Here is an 18,132-nt window from a genome sequence, read left to right as displayed (position 1 = left end):
GTGCAATGACATTGCTGTGAATGATATACATTCTGATTAATGACAGTTGTAAATAACAACTGATCCCCACAATTAGTCTGTTCAATTGATACTTCTTTTTACTGTTGAATTGAAATGATTTTGGCCTTCCAATAAATTGACATGATGTTTTGGAAGCAACATACCTACCTAAAAAAGATAAGCCCACTAAGTTCTGTGGTGTCATTGTTTAGGATTGTAAATTTAGTGGGCTTAAAAGAAAAGAGGGGAAATTTACCTTTGAATTCTATGAATTTGTTCACATTGCTTCTTTGCATTGTGCTTCCTTGCTTTATTTATAGGCTGCATTCTGTCAAGATGTCCTGGCCTAAAAATAGAAAAAGAAAAAAAAGTCCCAGTAAAAATACAGTAAGATAAAATGCAGGAATGAAACAGCATCAGATAAGATAAAAATTAGATTTAAAACGAAGTAAAATAACACATTTTCAGAGTTAAGACCAAACTAAAATAATTCTGGGCCTTTTTTCTTTTGATGGAGAAAGCATTCTTCAAATGGGATGCCACCACTAAAAAGGCTCTTTGACTTATAGCTGCTTCTCATCTTCCTTGACAGGACACTTGAAGGGAGAGCTTAGGTGATTTTGTATGTAAGATAGATAGTCCTTGAACTACAAAGAACTAAAATGTTAAAATTCAGAACTTGAAATTATGTTTGCAGTGCCATTTTAAAATATAATTGCCATGTGATCAAATATTTCCTCTTAGACTTCTGCAGTGACTAAAATGATTACTTAATTATTTGGATATTGTGAGCAGTAATTTCAAGGATATTGATAGGAAATTAAGAAATGAGTAGAGGATGACACTTTGAAAGCTACTTTTGGTAATTGTGTTAGCTTTTAATGGTATAAGGATAGTCATAGTAATAATTAAGACAGGATTTTTGTTCCTTTCAGCATTTATATAATATGCTAAAAACAAATGTGCATTTTGTGTGGTCCTTGATGTGAAATTTTATTCACACTAAAAGTTCCTGAAACCCTAAGCTTATAAATCTGGGATATATAGCTCATTTAGTAGTTACAAAATCCTTTTGAATGTGCCAGAGAACCAGTATTCTTTCAGTTTAATGCAAGTAACACAAGAATGAAACTGGGGTGGGTAAGTGGGAATGAGGAGCTTTTATTGTTCTAGTACCTCTTGTATATTATGAAACTTATCTTTGTATACAACTAAGCACCCCAACGCAGTGAGCTCTTTTTCATGTGCATTAAGAGGACATATGTGGCATAGATTTTTAGAACTTCTATTTAGCACTTTTCCTTTATACGATCAGGAACTTATTTTTAATTCTGGAAAGCATAAACTGCAGTCTGCAGTCCAGCCTAAGATACTACTATTTAGAAAAATTGCTAAACTAAAACAAAGCAATAGCTAACTATTTATGGATCTCCCGCTTGCAGTTCTCTGGATTGGGGTTAATGGAACTGCTTTCTAAAATAAATTAGCTTAAAGAAACTCACAAAAGGAAAGTACCTGCCCCACATGTGTCTCTCTTAAAAGGCACGTGTGTGTTGCTTGTGTGTGGGAAGGAGTTGCTGGTAGAAAGAGAAATTGGCTAACCTGATTTTAGCTGACTTCCTACTTGCACAGGAACTTTTTCCACCTTATTTTGAAGAAAGCTCCCTGACCTTCCAGAGCTACTTTTGGAAGTATTGTGGGAATGAAAACCTTTTCCTTCTGTGAGCTTCTTAATGTTAACTTATCTTTGGATTCAAGCAACTTGTTGAAAATCTGAGAAATCACTAAATAATCTCTAAATTGTATTGCAGTTTTTAATTTTTTTCTTATGCATAGCCTCAGATCTTTCAGTGCAGTTTGAAATGCTTAATAATGAACACTTTCAATTTCTTAAGTTGTACTCAGTAAAAAATAATAAGTGTATAAAGTGTTTAAAATTTTGTGAGTCAGTTTGACACTAATGACAGCTTCCTTTTCATCAGTTTTTAATATGTTTCTGGAGAAAATTTACTCCCTAATGTTGTATTTCTTAACAAATATATTTATATTTATATCATAGTCTCACAGGGAGTTCCAAGTGATTCAAGGAACTGTCAACGCAGCTGACAAAATGTTGCAGGAACAGTTATTCCTAGGCTATTCCTAGCCTGCCCCACCCTGTATTTTTGTTGCTCACATTTATACGCTAACTGAACATCAGGATTTTTAACCGTTTTCATTTTTAATTTTTTTACTGGACTAAGACAGAGGGTCTTATATGTTAAAAATATAATTTTGAGCATATTGATTTGTATAAAGAAACTGTTAATATGCTTTCTTTTATTGCATGTCATTAGTTGTATTCATATTTATTTATAAGAATTATGAATTACCTTACTCCAGAGGCTCTAGGCAGCATACAAAATAAGTCAAATTACAATATACAGTTGTCTCAGGTAGATATAAAGAACCAGTGAGATTTTATACTGAAAATATAATCTAGTTACTCTAGGTCTTCCTTATATTCATATTGATATTGAAGGCCCATTGTCTAGATTTATTTTTGATTATATAAGGTTAGAATAATTTGGAGATTTGGAGCAATCTTAACTGTACATCAAAAATAATCTTTTTCATTTATGAATACCTTAGGTGGTACATAGCTTGCATAATGTTAGGTATGAATCAATTTTTCTTTAACTGTGTTGTTGTTGCAGGAATTTGCTTGCACTAATACATCGAATGATAGAATTTGTGGTGCGTGAAGGACCTATGTTTGAAGCCATGATAATGAATAGAGAAATCAATAATCCAATGTTCAGGTACTTAATATTTTCATTAGTTCCATTTGGTATATATTGTGTAATTGTTGAACTGAATTATGTTAGATAGAAAATATGTATTACAAAGTGATTGGTAGCAGTAACTCTTTTGTTCTGATTTTGAAACTTTAAAACACTTTTTGCCTTACTTTTAGGACCTCTCATTTTTTCTTTGTAGTAATATATTTGATTCCACTCTGCTTTTTGTTTAGATTTTTATTTGAGAATCAGACTCCAGCTCATGTGTACTACAGATGGAAGCTTTATTCAATTCTACAGGTAGGAAACATTTTTGCAACTATTTCTAGTACTATTAGGTTGATTCCAGTAACTGGAGCACTGGGGGCTTAGAAAGAAGTGAGGGATCTTCGAAAATTGGAAATACTTTTCTGTAGCTCCAGCATTTGTTTTACCCTGTTTCAATTTTTGTTCCAATTTGTTAGGGTGATGCTCCAACCAAATGGAGGACTGAAGACTTTCGTATGTTTAAAAATGGTTCCTTTTGGAGGCCACCCCCTTTAAATCCATATCTCCATGGGATGTCTGAAGAACAGGAACCTGAAGCATTTGTAGAAGAGCCTAGCAAGAAGGGTGCACTTAAGGAGGAGTAAGCATCTTTAAAGAGCCTAATGTACCCAATTTTTCTCTAGACATAAAATAGCCCATGTACAGTATTCCACTATATTTAATAATACCTAATATTCAGATTCCATTGTAAGAAGACCTAATTGTGTATTTACTTTTTAGGGCAGCGTTTTGTAATCCTAAAACCCTTATAAGTAACCAACTTCTAAACAGTTTTTTTTTCTTCCTTGCTGAGTAAGGATGAAAGGATACGTTCTTAATTTCAGTAAACCTAATGTAAAAACAGATTGTTTTTAGTTATTTTGATTCTGAAATATAATATACGTAACTCATTTATAAATATAAAGAAAAGATGTTGCTAAGTGTTCTAAAAATTTGAAACTGAAATTTTAGACAGAGGGACAAATTAGAGGAAATCCTGCGTGGGTTAACACCGCGTAAGAATGATATTGGAGATGCAATGGTTTTCTGTCTTAATAATGCTGAGGCTGCTGAAGAAATAGTGGACTGTATTGCAGAGTCATTGTCGATCTTGAAAACTCCACTTCCTAAAAAGGTATGTTTGATCTCTACATGTCCATCATGATTTTGATCTGACTGACATTGAATTGATATTCATTTTATTTAATAACCATGAAAGGAGAATTCATTTTATTAAAAAGCACCTTTTACTAAATCAAAAATTTCTTGATTCAAAGCGATAAATCTGTTAATGGCCATAACAATATTATTCTAATCCAAATTTCATTCTGTTTCCTTTTCAGGGAAAAAATCAATACTTTTTTTTTTAATGTTTTAACATAATTTTATTTTTCCAATATAGAAAAAGATTCTGATAGTTTGGTATATTTGAATAGTACTTAGCACCATATTACACTTGTTAAAAAATGAGCTTTTCTAAGGTATCTACTGTATTTGTGTTGTTTTATGCTCCTGTAATGGGGTAAAATAATGTTCCTCTCTTTATATAAAGAAAATTAGCAGTAGTAAACTTAATTCTGTATTCTTTATAGATTGCAAGATTATATTTGGTTTCTGATGTGTTGTACAATTCTTCTGCAAAAGTTGCCAATGCTTCATATTACAGAAAATTGTAAGTATAAAGTTTTAAACACTTTTGAAAAAAAAATACTACTTGTGGGCTTTAAAATTTGCAAATGCTATCTGGTTGCTCTGTATTGCCACTTAACATAACCTGCAGGAATCACCACTTTTGCAAAAAAAGTACACATTGCATATTGACCCAAACAGTATTTGTATCTGTTGACTCTCAGCTTTTCTCCTCTGGTCAGTTTAAATTTTCGTCAGTAACTTGCAGTTAGCTATAGCTAAAGAGTAAAGCTTGCTGTTATGTTTTGTACATGTATATGTACATGTACAATACATTTTAAATAAGATGGATTGAAATACAGTTATAAAGCAACTATGTTCTAGAGTCTTAAAGGCTTATTCATAACCTGACACCATTTTCCAACTAGGTGTTCAGAATTTCTTTGCGTGGAAACTTGGGGACATGTTTATATAATTCTTCATTAAGTTGGCTGACTTTCACAGTACAGTACATCACACTATAAAATGTCTAACATATGAAAACTGTCTTTTCAGTTTTGAGACAAAACTATGTCAGATATTTTCTGATCTGAATGCTACCTACCGAACAATACAAGGCCATTTACAGTCTGAAAATTTTAAGGTATGTGCATGGTTATTGTTGACGTGACATGAGCAGAATGCCTCATAATTTATATAGTTAACAAATTTCAAGGAGGACATTAAGTATTTCCAATGTGGTCCACTCAAACAATAAAATAAGTACATAATATAAATGGCAAAATGAACATAGGCGTTTAACTGTATCATTTTAAAAACTAGGTGAAAATTATCTTTGCCAGGAACCAAAACATTATTATTGTGGATGCCAGGGCAAGCGCTCTTGGGAGAGAACTTTGTAAGGAGGCTGCCACAAATGTGAAATCTTACTTGAGAGATAAGCATAAGATATAAAGACTAGATAAAACATTGAATTTTAATAGGTTTGAAAAGGCAATGACTGTCTGCAGCAAAATGTCTCTCCAGCAAGAATTCTATTCAGCTCTAAGTTTGAAGACCTATTTTATACCAAGTATTTCCAGATTTCCTATCATTAGCTTTGTCTTTGACCATAAATTGATTATTAATTATTTAAATAAGCAATTTACATACACAAATTTACAGTATTTCAGTAGTCTGAGTTGATGCTTTCATATTAGGTCAGAGGAAAGACAGTCTCATCAGTATTCTCTAAGCTAAGCTATATTTAGCCGTCTTGTTTTTTTAAAAAGGTTCTGTATTGAAAAGGACATTGAAACTAAATATAAATAGTGCATTCAGCATCCCATGGTTTATGACGGTTTTCCAGTCAAAATTAGCAAATACATCAAAGCAGGAGTGACTATGCTGTAAAGGCACAGTACTAAATAGATGTATAGCCTTGTATTTATTCTTAAAGTACTTCTCAATACAAATGACTAGCATTGTTTACTACTTTTAGCAACGGGTAATGACATGCTTCAGAGCATGGGAAGACTGGGCGATTTATCCAGAACCATTTTTGATCAAACTACAGAATATTTTCTTGGGGCTTGTAAATATTATTGAAGAAAAAGAAACAGAGGTAAGTATGAGATAAGATCATTATTGATACTATTGGTCTGGAAGCAAACAAGAGAACCTTAAGGTAAGGAAGAGGTTTGTGGCAGAGGTTTGTACTAGGACTTTAGAATATGAAGGCTTCTTTTGGTTCCCAGTTGAAACTCCCCTTTGATTTGAGGTTGCATAAACACATATTTTTCTGATTATGAATGTTAACATTGTCCATACCTTTGCCTTTGAACTAGCTCATTTACCTGTTACGTATTGGAAATTGCTTGGAACCTGAAGCACGTGCATTGCCTCTTTATCAGTTTTCAGGTGTGTGTTTGGATGTGAGAGGGAGAGAGAATTCTAAAATATCTGAATGTTTGAAATCAGCCTCTCACCTCTTCCATATTATGGGTGCAGTTGGAATAACAGGATCTTTGAAAGGCATTGTTATGCAGGCATTTGTCTTGGCATTGTCTTAAATTTCTAGAATTTGCTTCAAGAGTTGTTAGAGCCAAGATTATTTTGATCTTATATTTCCTTTCTGCAGTTTCTTATGGATACAAAGAGGAGCAGTTTCAAAACTGAATTAAAAGCTGTTTCATTTTGTAATGAAAGTGGAAGATACAAAATACTGTGTGATGCTTAAAATGATTGAATCACTCTTATTATGAATATATAATTCATTGCTGTTTATATTGTTGTAAATACACATGAAAAATGGGAAATATAGGAGATGATCTAGTATCTGTTTTTCTGATGTAAATCATAGAAACTTAAAATATCTGTTATGTAGCTTATGTATCTTTAAAAAAAAAATGTAATCAGGGAATAATTTCTGGCAATTTAAAACTGTATGAATATGAAATAGCTTTGCATATTGAGTGTTAAGATTATTCTTTATTGGGTTGTACTCACCTGCCACTGCATGCACAGCATGACTGTAATGCATATATTCATATATATCTATTTGTGTGATAAAGTATGTAAGATTCACTAATTTCTTTCTTGAGCTTGAAAGATTATGTGATTTTGGGTATATAGTACAGATGTTTGTTAAATTGTATATTGAAATGTAGGCACCAAAGTTTGCTTTTCTTCTGTTTTGTGTATGAGAAATTGCTTTATTTATGAACTGGCCCAAATTAACAGATATATGTATGATAACTGTCCACTTTTTTTAATTAAAGTCACGAGCTAAAAAAAGCATATGTGAAATAAAGCACTTGAGAAGATACTAGGACTATAATAATCTCAATTTATACTTTGTTCTCAGGAAGTACCTGATGATCTTGATGGAGCCCCCATTGAAGAAGAACTTGATGGTGCTCCACTAGAAGATGTGGATGGAATTCCCATTGACGTAGCTCCAATTGATGATCTTGATGGAATCCCTATTAAATCGCTTGATGATGATCTTGATGGAGTACCTTGTAAGGAATCTTCTGATTTAGCGCATACTTAGAAGCATACATCTTATTATAAAATTTTATGTTATATGCAAATGAAAAACATAATCTTTTCTGATTGCAGTATTTATTAGACTCAGTTTTAATACAAGTAATTGTAGGCCATGTTTTAAGGGATATAACTCTGTTGGGATTGCCTGCAGTGCAAATCAATGTAGTAAATAACAAAATAGTGAGAAATTTAATATGAAAAAATGCTATTACAAACATTTGAAGTCCTTTGTAATACTTTCTTAGAGCATTAAAAGATATGAAATATAAACAAGATTTTATTTTTATTATACCAGTAGTTGATAAACTCTGGAGAAAGTTCTTTCATGTGGACTTAATTTGAATGCATACGAAAATTGATCTAATGCAAAATAAGATATATTTTTTAAAAATGTGCCTGGATTCAGTAGCATTTCAATTCCTGCAAAGCTCTGAATCTGAATTTGGGGTAGGTTTGGATGTTAAAATTGGACATACAGGGCTCTGTAGATATAATAATATTTATATCTGTGCAAAGAGAGCTAATGGACTTGACATTTATGTTTTTATGTGACGTTACTATACTTTTGTGAATTGTATCAGGTTCTTCTCCTAAATTTTCAGAATTGTGAACATGCAGGGTGAGATGAAGTTTTGTCTGCCTGTAAGCGGAAAATAGCACTGGTATATTAGATTACATCACCTCTCTGAATTCCTTCACATATGCCCCAGATTTTCTCTGGAAGATTGGGAGATCCTCCAGAACTGTTTTTGGCAGCATTCTGAATTGCAGGGAAGAGGCAAACTAAGAAAGCTGCTTTTGTGGGAGCAGAAGTCTGCTTGTGCAGCATTTAGTGCAGCTTACAAGGGGGTCAATTCTACTGAACATATTGGAGCATGCTTCTCACTAAACATGCATTGGGTTTCTTCTGCATGACAAGCAAATATGGTGAAGATTCAGCTTTTTAAATTTGAGTTTTCTTGTTGAAGTACCCTAAAATAGGGCACGCTTCAGGTTGTATTTCTTCATGTTTTGCTTAATTCATTTATTCAACAGTGGATGCATCTGAAGAATCTAAAAAGAATGAGCCAATATTTAAAGTTGCCCCTTCAAAATGGGAAGCAGTTGATGAGTCTGCACTTGAAGCTCAAGGTTAGTTCCTGTTTAACTTTCTATTGTTTCTTTTGTTTACTGGTATTATTAAATATTTTCAGCACTTGTGTTTAATATTAATAAAAACGTACATAGATACCACTCATACTCTGAATATTTAATAATTTAATTTAATTATTTAATAAAAGTTTATGAAGTTACAAGAATTTAGAGTAACTACAAATTTCTTTTAAAATGCTTATATATTTTTATGAGACGCTGACATTTTTATTCAATTATGAATTGTCATCCTAGCGGTAACAACATCTAAGTGGGAGCTATTTGATCAGCATGAGGAATCAGAGGAAGAAGAAAATCAGAAGTAAGACGATTTTCCCCTAGATTATTTTAAGCATATTAAATGGAATAAAAATGTTTGGTGATTTTCATAAAAGAATAGAGTTTCTGTGGTTACTTCTGGAACCTCATATAAGGGATAGTAGTAGAATCTGCATATTTCTTCCAATGTAAATGTATTTCAGCTTCCTCTTTAGGAAGGAGGATCCAAAGAGTATCTTAAGCAATATCTATTGCAACTTTCACATTTCCAAAATGAAACAAAATTAACAAAACTGTTTCAGTTCAGTTACAGTTGCAAGAATTAGGATCCATGTAAACATGAGTACATTTTGTTCAAAAATATTTTTTTTCCTGCATTAGCAAACTGTAGGTATGAATGAACTGTGTGCCAAAATTGCCATTCTGAAAGGACAGGAATAGATTAATAAATATGAGGAGAGCATGCTTCATGTTGTCCTAGAACCAAATTTCATCCTCCGCTGAAAGGGTCTTTTTGCCGTGCATTTTGGGAGAATGTCTCTAGAAAAGGAAGAGGCACTGACTCTGTACAGGATGCATTCTAAGTATATTTCATTGCCTGGTTTGTTCCCTATTGTCTTAAGTTCAGGCAATTCACATGTACATTCATTCTCTGAGCTTATGACAAGCCTCTCTGTGCTGGCCTTGAATATGAAAAGGCAGTGGGAGCAAGCTTTTAACACCTTTCAGTATCAGAATCATAGTCAGTGCTCTTTGGATTTTAGGAAATTAGACAGGGCTTCATGTCACTACAGTCCATGATCTCAAATTTCACTGATAGCTCCTATAAAGTTGCCTAATAGGATGATATGTTGATAGCACATCCAGGTTAAAATAAAAATAGAGTCTTGAATTATTAAAAATATCACACTTGCATAACAATTACTTTAGAATATGATGTTTTTCTTTAAATTATGCTTATCACTAACAGTTGCATAATACAAGATTGAAAAACTTTAATAGAAGTGGACCCCATTTCTAAGAAACAAAGTCAGGATCCAACAATGCCTTATCCCTTTCATTATCTTTACTATCCCTGTATTTGTATATGGCATGAATTATACATTTTGGATTATTTTGAAGTTTATAACCCAGAATTCCCTCTGAATTGTATGAATAATTTTAGGCTATATACAATGCTTATCAAGATGCATTTCCTCTGGTCTCTGTTTCTCAAATTCTCCCAACCCTTCTGACCACAAAATTTATATGGTATGTGCATTTCTGCCCCTTCCCACCACTATCACATCCCTCTAAAGAGATTAGGCTAAGAGATACGTAGGGACTGGCCTTATAGCCATTCAACAGGCTTCATGGTTAAGTGGGGATTTCAATCTGTAATTCTCCAACCTTAGTCCAGGCTTATGCCACTGCATGACATCTTCAGTTCCTCTCTTCTCAGACTTTAAGTAGCTTACATCAGTATGTTCTGATTAAATCCTGTCTCCTGCCCCTTACCCACTGTGAACTGTGCTAGGTCTTCTGGGGCAAACTTTGATATCATGCTATTATACTATATTGCAATTAAAACCTTTGGATTTATAATCTTAACAGATTTTGTGTCTAATATACTTTATTAGACTTTTATACTTTAGGTATAAAAAAGAAGGATAAAATATGTTTACCTTGCCCTCCCCTTCCTCTTACTATAATTTTATTAGTTTTTAAAATGGCATGTAGATTATATAATTGGAAGATAAAGTGATACAAAATACATATCCTTGGGGTCCCATCGACATGTTCTTATTTTATGATAAATGTTTTCTTGGGAAGTGCTGTTCATTGTAAACCTTTCTATTGAGAATAAATTAAGAGAATTGTTGTGTTATTTCTATTTTTTTAAAGCCAAGAAGAAGAAAGTGAAGATGAGGAGGATACTCAAAGTTCTAAATCTGAGGAGCATCACCTATATTCCAATCCTATTAGAGAAGAAATGCCTGATTCAAAGTCATCAAGCAAATTCTCTGAAATGAGTGAGGAAAAGCGTGCCAAGCTCAGAGAGATTGAGGTATGCTTGTAAAAACAGTGATACAAATATAATTTCTACATTGTATTCCCTATCTGATATGAATGCAAGAAGAAATGAGAAGTACATTGAGAAACACTCACTTAAATATGGTTCAACATTGCACCTGATCTCCAAACTATAGTTACTGAAGCAAGGTAACTTCCAAATATGGTCCATGAAGTTGGCTTGTTTCATTTTTGTCTCTGTTCAGATGCTATTCTAAATTATGTTAAGTTTAGAGAAATGACCTTCCAGTCTCATAGCGATGGTGGAAGAGGAAAAAATGCACTATCCAAATAAATAAAGGTCTAGTAATTTAATAAAGCAATACTGTTTTACATAGTTTGATAGATAATTCTCCAATGTGCAAGATTAATCTTAAAAATAAATTCAGAGTTTTACCAAGATTATTTAAAACATGAATTGTACCAATTGTTATGTATATTTGTAATTGCAGAGCTGCTTAGAATAATATTTCAGCCATATCCACCAGGGTTAAAACTACATAAAAGCAGTATTCTGCTTTTCTGTCTTTTACAAACTTGCAGATAAGTGTGCCTTTAAAATATTGTTTTGTCTCAGTTGAAAGTAATGAAATTTCAAGATGAATTGGAATCTGGAAAAAGACCGAAGAAGCAAGGCCAGAGTCTTCAGGAACAAGTTGAACACTACCGGGACAAATTGCTCCAGAGAGTAAGCAGTGTTTACAACTTAGAATTTTAATTTAGTTTTCAGTGGCTTGGATAAATGTATTTTAATAATACTACTACTACCACTACCCTTTAACAATGGTATATTGTGACTTGCATGAATAGCAGTGAACCTCAAGTGAATGCTTTCTTCTGCACACCCCACTCTGGCTTCAGAGAAGGACATAAAATACAAAGTAGGAAATGTTGGTAGTATTCTTATACTAAAAAAGGCTATATCATACAATTTTTCCTTGCTTATTCAGGAAACCATAAAGCTATGAGGTAAGGTTATTCTGGTTTGGATGGAACGAGGTTTTTTTTTCACTATATGGTATGAGACATCTTATGGTCTCCTTGCAACTATGCCAGAATAGGAGGCAAAAGCATGCAACTATAGCTTATGTTTCTTACATTGAAACATGGTTGAACAAACAAAAACGTGTTTTATATAAACTCAGACCATAGGTCAATGCAGTTCAGTGCTGTTCATCTCAGACCATAGACCAATGCAGCTTTAAGTTGTTCACGGATTTGGTAATAGCTATTCAGGATTTCAGAAAGTTACATCTCCCTATCTAGAGATACTGAATCTTTCAACAGTTGTATATCAACCTAGTCTCTACAGGTCTTCTTTGTGCAAAGCTGTGTTCTGTGATTTATCTATGTTTAAAGTTGTGTTTTGTGACTGAGCTGTCTTTATGTTAATTTAGAATATGGCATAAGACTCTGAGTGTATGCAGTTCATAAACAATGTGAATTCAGTTAAAGATTTATTTCCATATAATACTTTGGGGTTAGCGAAAAATACCTTTAATAATACGTAGTTTGGCCTATGTAAAGACACTTTGCTCAGTATCTCTTAGCAAACAAAATGACTTTCATACCATTGCACTAAAGAAGTTTGAAAAAATGATTCTTTACGTTTAATTCTAATAAATCATTGACTACAGGAAAAACAAATAACTAGTGTTTGAGCAAATAATTCCCTATTCAGTCAGGTAATATGTGGAAAGCTTTGTATTGGAAACATTGAAGACAAAACATTGTAGACAGAAGTGATAGAACCCACCTAGATGAATTCATACTTTGGTTCACTATAAACTGTTTCTTTGTCCCTGTTTCTTCAATGTATTTCACACCCTTGTTTTTTTAAACTAATTTCCATTTGGAAGACTATAATTTAGCTAAAATTGAAATAGTGAGTTCTTCACAGGAAGTCTTTGAGCAGGGAGGCTGAATAATCCATCAGAGATGCTCCAATGAATTCTGCACTGTGCAGGGATTAGACTAGATGATCTCTGAGGTTACTTCCATGCTTCTGTTATGTTTTATGTCTAGGAAAAAGAAAAGGAATTGGAAAGGGAAAGAGATAAGAAGGATAAAGAGAAATCTGATTCAAGATCCAAAGACAAGAAGGAAAAGGAAGAATGTACACCAACAAGGAAAGAGAGGTGTGTTTAAATAAATTAATATGCCTTATTGCAATTAAATATAAAACTAGGCCTAAACATTTCATAATATACACTTTCTTTTTTTATTCCTGTCTCTGCTCCTCTCTTCTTTTTACTCTTTGGTTCATGCGTATCAAATTTTAGACTGTAAGCTCTTCTTGGCGTTTTACAAAAATGTGTGCATTATGAATGGTGTTAAACATTATTTTCCTTGCTGCATTAGTTTAGATGTTTTAGTTCCAGAATCCCAGCCCATTGCTATAATATTTACAAACAGAGATATGCAAGTATTTAGTATTCTTAACATCCTACCTCTTGTGCAAAGAACAGCTTGACATTCCCAGTAACATAATTTAAATATTGGAAATGTAAAGCAATGTTATTTTTGTTTGTGCTTTGCTTGATTTGTCAAGCTATATGTGGCAGAAAAAGGACGTAACTATCAACCCAAAGTGACATTGTAATTTATGTGGATGGTCCCAGCTTGCTAAAAAACTGTTTGGGTGACTCAAAATCTTTTGTGTCATGGGTTTCCAAACCTCTTTTTTGGACATTTTGTTTGGCAACTAAATTAAGTCCCAAACTTTTTTATGTGTACTATTTTCATTGGCCATATTACCGCCTTAGATGTTTTGCGAAAATACCTCTTATCACTATGAATGTATATGTAACGAAATGTAGAATATATGAAAGATTGAATGTTCTTGAAGGCATTATTAAAAACTGAGACTTGTGTTTATAAAATGAGATATACTGTTTTGTGTGGATGGCGATAATTTTCACTGTTTCTGCAAAAGGAAAAGACGACATAGCACATCGCCCAGCCCATCGCGCAGCAGTGGAAGCAGACGAGCAAAATCTCCATCACCAAAATCTGAACGATCTGAGCGATCTGAAAGATCTCATAAAGAAAGCTCACGTTCTAGATCCTCCCATAAGGATTCTCCCAGAGATGCCAGTAAAAAAGCCAAGAGGTAAAGCAGTTGTTTTACAGTTGAGATTGTCATTTTGTTATTTAGTGACATTAATACTCATTTAAATTTTTATTTAATAGTGAGATTATATAATGTAATAAGAGGTGGGGGAAATGGGAGATACTATAGTCCAGGAGAGAAGATTTAGGGAAAGGGAATCTCTTTTTGTTGGGGGCAGATTATAAGGGAATTAAAGGTATGAGGATTTGGGGATTAATTGGACATTTTTAAGATGGTGTGACTAAAAAAACATGATGAAAACAATATATAATTTACATTAGCTTGAGTCTTAATTTTATTTATGATGGCAGAAATGTAGAGGCAGTACAATTTCACTTCCCCTTGAAAGGCTTGTTTCATCCTAATGAAATGGTATGTGCATGCTTGGTATTGGAATCCTAAAACAGTTCATTAACCCAGACAACTAACATCTGAAAGTTTAATTTAAAACTTAATCAATTTTGCCAGGGTTAAACTTAGTCTACCAAGATAGCCATATCTTGGGAATATTGAAATGCATTTTGTATGATTTTTGTGCTAAGAAAAATAGCTGGAGAAACATTGTCTGAATAAACCAGCTTCACTACAGGTAGCCTTTGTGTAATGACCATTCGTTTAGTGACTGATCAAAGTTACAACAATGCTAAAAAAACCCTACGATCAGTCCTTGCACTTACAACCATTGCAGCGCCCACACGATCATGTGATCGTGATCTGGGTGCTTGGCAACCAGCTCACACTTCAACCCGTGTCGCCTCCTGCGGTCACATGATCACCATTTGTGGCCTTCCCAGCTGCCAATGGGGAACTGCGTGATTCGCTTAACGACAACATGATTCACTTAACAACCACAGTGATCCACTTAATGACTGCCTCAAAAATGTAAAATCAGGTATGGTCACATGATGCCTCACTTAATGACCACCCTGCTTAACAACAAATTTTCTGGTCCCTATTGTGGTTGTTAAGTGAGGACTACCTATATTACAGTACTCATTGCCCAAGGACTGGTAGCATATGATGTTCCTGTCTGGTCAATAGGGAAGGGGCTAGAGATGACATGAAGCCTTGCCAGTACTTTCCTGGTGAAAGCATTCATGGTACATGACTTGTTATCCTAGAATGGTGAATTTGATCCAGTTGGTGTGATTGTGTGTATCTTAACCACTGGTAAGAAAGCTTGACTGGGATAGTAGATGAATGAATGAAGTATGTTGTGGGAACAGGGAAACAGTGAGTCTCTGGGGCAGTGTGCTCTTTAGTTTTATATAAATTCTTGTCACTCACTGAGATAGGATTAACTCTTTATATCAACATCATAATCATAATAATTTTTGATGTGGCTAGCCACTGTATGAAAATTATAGTTAAAATAGGCCTGATTTACAGGAAGGTTGGAAATAAAAAGAAGTGTCAGGATCAGATTGCAAACCTGGAGCGAATAAAGTGTGTTAAAGAAGAACTTGAATGTAAAATTAGAGAGAAAACAGTATGCTATGTGCAGAGGTAGTCACAGTGGTAAAGGGGTCAGGCAACGAATAGAGAAAGATTCTGTAATTAAAAACAGTCCCATGATTCAACCCTAACAAGTGGGCTTGAACATTTGAACATGAGACTGTTATGCATATTTATTTAAATCAATCTCTGCTAAGTTTAGTGATAACTTATCATTAGATATTTCTGATAGGATTGCAACCTAAATGAATTTCTGTTGTATAAAGATATATGTAATATATACATGTTATTTTTTTAAATTCTGGTTTCATGTATTTGTGAGTCTTGCAAGACAGAATTAAATTTACTTGAAAAGCATTATATCAAACCCAGCATAGTATATAGCATTATCAATTGTCTCTTTCTGTAAAGCAGTAAAAGAATAGATAGAAATCAAATGAGAAAACTGCTGACACCAGACAGTTTATTTTTAGGTCACCATCTGGTTCAAGGACACCGAAAAGATCAAGAAGATCACGATCCAGATCACCTAAAAAGTCAGGGAAAAAATCCAGATCTCAGTCCCGTTCTCCACACAGATCCCACAAGAAGTCAAAGAAGAGTAAACACTGACAAACTGTTAATTTTTATGATGCTGTCACTTACTGGAAATGCGGTTTTGTTTTTGTGCCTGAACAGTCTGTTAAACAAACAAATGAAAAAAGCATTCCTAATTTTTTTTGTGAATGCACGTGTATATTCATGAGTAACTGCATTGGTAGACCTGTCATTGTTTTATATTGTACAAAACCTTCATTGTGGCTATTTCCCAGAATGAGATTTTGTGTTTAGAAACTTCATCTGAAATGTGTGTAACTGATCTGCTGGCAGTAGTAATACTTTGTTTTAGAATGTTGTGAGTTAGGAAAACCCCATTATTGTTTCCCTTGTCCCTTTTTTTGTAGCTTTGACAATTTGAATTAGATTTGAAATAAAATCTGAAAAGGAAATATTAAAAAAAATGTGTTTCCTTGTCCCTTTCCATTGATTCCCCTTCCCTTTAACTTCCTAACACACAGGGCTACCAATGCAAACCTCTTAATACAGACTTTTTCCATCTGTTCATCAAGTTAGATTGCTCCTCAATTATGTTGGGATCTGCCACGTAAGCATTGTTGCTTGACAATGACTCTTAAGAGATGAACAGTGTATAACTTTTCAGTACAGATTATCTGGTAGAATGCTTATTTTGGGCTGTACCTTGAATTTCCAATCAGAGTTTACTCTCTAAGCTCAGATTTTGGCAACTACAGTGAGTGTTGGGTCTTGCTTCATCCATACTTCCAAAACCAGATGATGATTGTTTGGTGAAGAGGGATTATCACAGTTGCAACTCCTTCCTACTTGTGTGGTGCTATAGATGTTTGAGCAACGAAATACACGGTAAAAGAGAGAAAATAGTTTGTGGGCACTGAAGATCTATTTCCAAGCTTTCCTTCTACAACCTCTTCTGTTTCATTGATTCCTTGAACTGTTGAGCCATTTATAACATCACATTCATGATTAGAATAGATTTTAAATCTCAATTTTTAAATTTAATTGGGGCAGTTTTAATAAACACTTCTGGCTTATTTCTGTTGTACAAACTCTTCATGCATGCATTTTCCCCCTGCAACTAAGATGTAAAGAAGTTCTTACTTGAACAGTTGTATCTTTTTCATAGGATTATTGCCAGTTATATAGTTCTTCATAGAACATGAAGAGCTCTGTTGGCATTTAGATGAAATAGTGTTAAGACCTCAGTATTAAGTGTATGGGTTTCTTTTCATGAAAGCTATGAAAAGAAAACAATATATTTCCTATCCCAACAAATACTCTCAAAATCATCATAAGAGAAGAACACATAATGAATTGTCTTTATAAAGTCAGTTTTATTTTGGAAAATGACCTTGTAAATGCATTTTTTTGTACTGAATTCATCCTTTGGCTGTGCAAATTGTTGAAAGAGTAGCAGAATTCAGATTTTTTAACTTGTGTCTTTTTCTAATATAATTGTACTACTCCCCCCTCTTGTGGTCCCTTAGTTTTGGATGTTCTTTTGTTTTAAAATATGCTTTAAATTTTTGGCATAGCATATCCTCTAAGTCATTTAATTTTTTTTCCATGAATAAAAAATACAAAGGTTCACTGTTTGTTTACTGGAGGAGAGGACAATTGTAATAAACATGCAGAGTTTAAAGGGAACTGGACTCTGATGAAGCATTATTTTATAATTATGTTAATTCATTATTTCATTTATATAAAAGTATCTACTTTCCTTGTAAAAGAGGACTGGCTACTCTCTTCTGCTGTATATAAGATTTTAACATTTTATAGTAGTTAGCTTTGAATCCAGGTCTTTGATTAATGAAAATATCTAAAGTTTATACTTTTATGTCCTTTGTAGTTGTCTAAAGGGCTTCCAACAAGCTTCCAAAAATTTTTCTGATTTTTAAAAGTGCTGTACTTCTCAGGCAATTACGTTAATTAATCTAGTCAATCTAAGAAACAAACCAACTAAAATTAGTTATTTATCAATATACTGTATATGCTTTCTTTATTCAAGAAATTCAAAATAATTCACAACTTGAAAGTAGTGAAATGGTGGAATTACTTTTT

At 33.4% G+C, this 18,132-nt stretch overlaps 1 protein-coding gene across 2 annotated transcripts in view; it reads left to right on the top strand.

Moving 5' to 3' along the window:
• Positions 1-17,707, top strand: part of U2SURP (U2 snRNP associated SURP domain containing) — a 64,355-nt gene extending 46,648 nt beyond the window's left edge. For both annotated transcript variants that reach the window (XM_007440091.4, XM_088131958.1), the window contains 15 exons: positions 2,697-2,801; positions 3,014-3,080; positions 3,245-3,408; positions 3,780-3,942; positions 4,400-4,479; positions 4,992-5,079; positions 5,917-6,039; positions 7,282-7,438; positions 8,502-8,597; positions 8,853-8,919; positions 10,761-10,923; positions 11,506-11,616; positions 12,954-13,066; positions 13,864-14,040; positions 15,969-17,707. In XM_007440091.4, the coding sequence (XP_007440153.1) occupies positions 2,697-2,801; positions 3,014-3,080; positions 3,245-3,408; positions 3,780-3,942; positions 4,400-4,479; positions 4,992-5,079; positions 5,917-6,039; positions 7,282-7,438; positions 8,502-8,597; positions 8,853-8,919; positions 10,761-10,923; positions 11,506-11,616; positions 12,954-13,066; positions 13,864-14,040; positions 15,969-16,107 (1,813 nt within the window). In that variant the 3' untranslated portion in view covers positions 16,108-17,707. The remainder of the gene's footprint in view (positions 1-2,696; positions 2,802-3,013; positions 3,081-3,244; positions 3,409-3,779; positions 3,943-4,399; positions 4,480-4,991; positions 5,080-5,916; positions 6,040-7,281; positions 7,439-8,501; positions 8,598-8,852; positions 8,920-10,760; positions 10,924-11,505; positions 11,617-12,953; positions 13,067-13,863; positions 14,041-15,968) is intronic.
• Positions 17,708-18,132: the final 425 nt, after the last annotated feature.

This window comes from Python bivittatus, unplaced genomic scaffold, assembly GCF_059951505.1.
Source record: "Python bivittatus isolate LINGU-HERP-01145 unplaced genomic scaffold, Pbiv_v1 ctg000980_np1212, whole genome shotgun sequence".
In the NCBI taxonomy this organism is placed as follows: domain Eukaryota; kingdom Metazoa; phylum Chordata; class Lepidosauria; order Squamata; family Pythonidae; genus Python; species Python bivittatus.
Note: the sequence above shows the minus strand (reverse complement) of the source record. Positions and strands in the feature narration are given on the sequence as shown.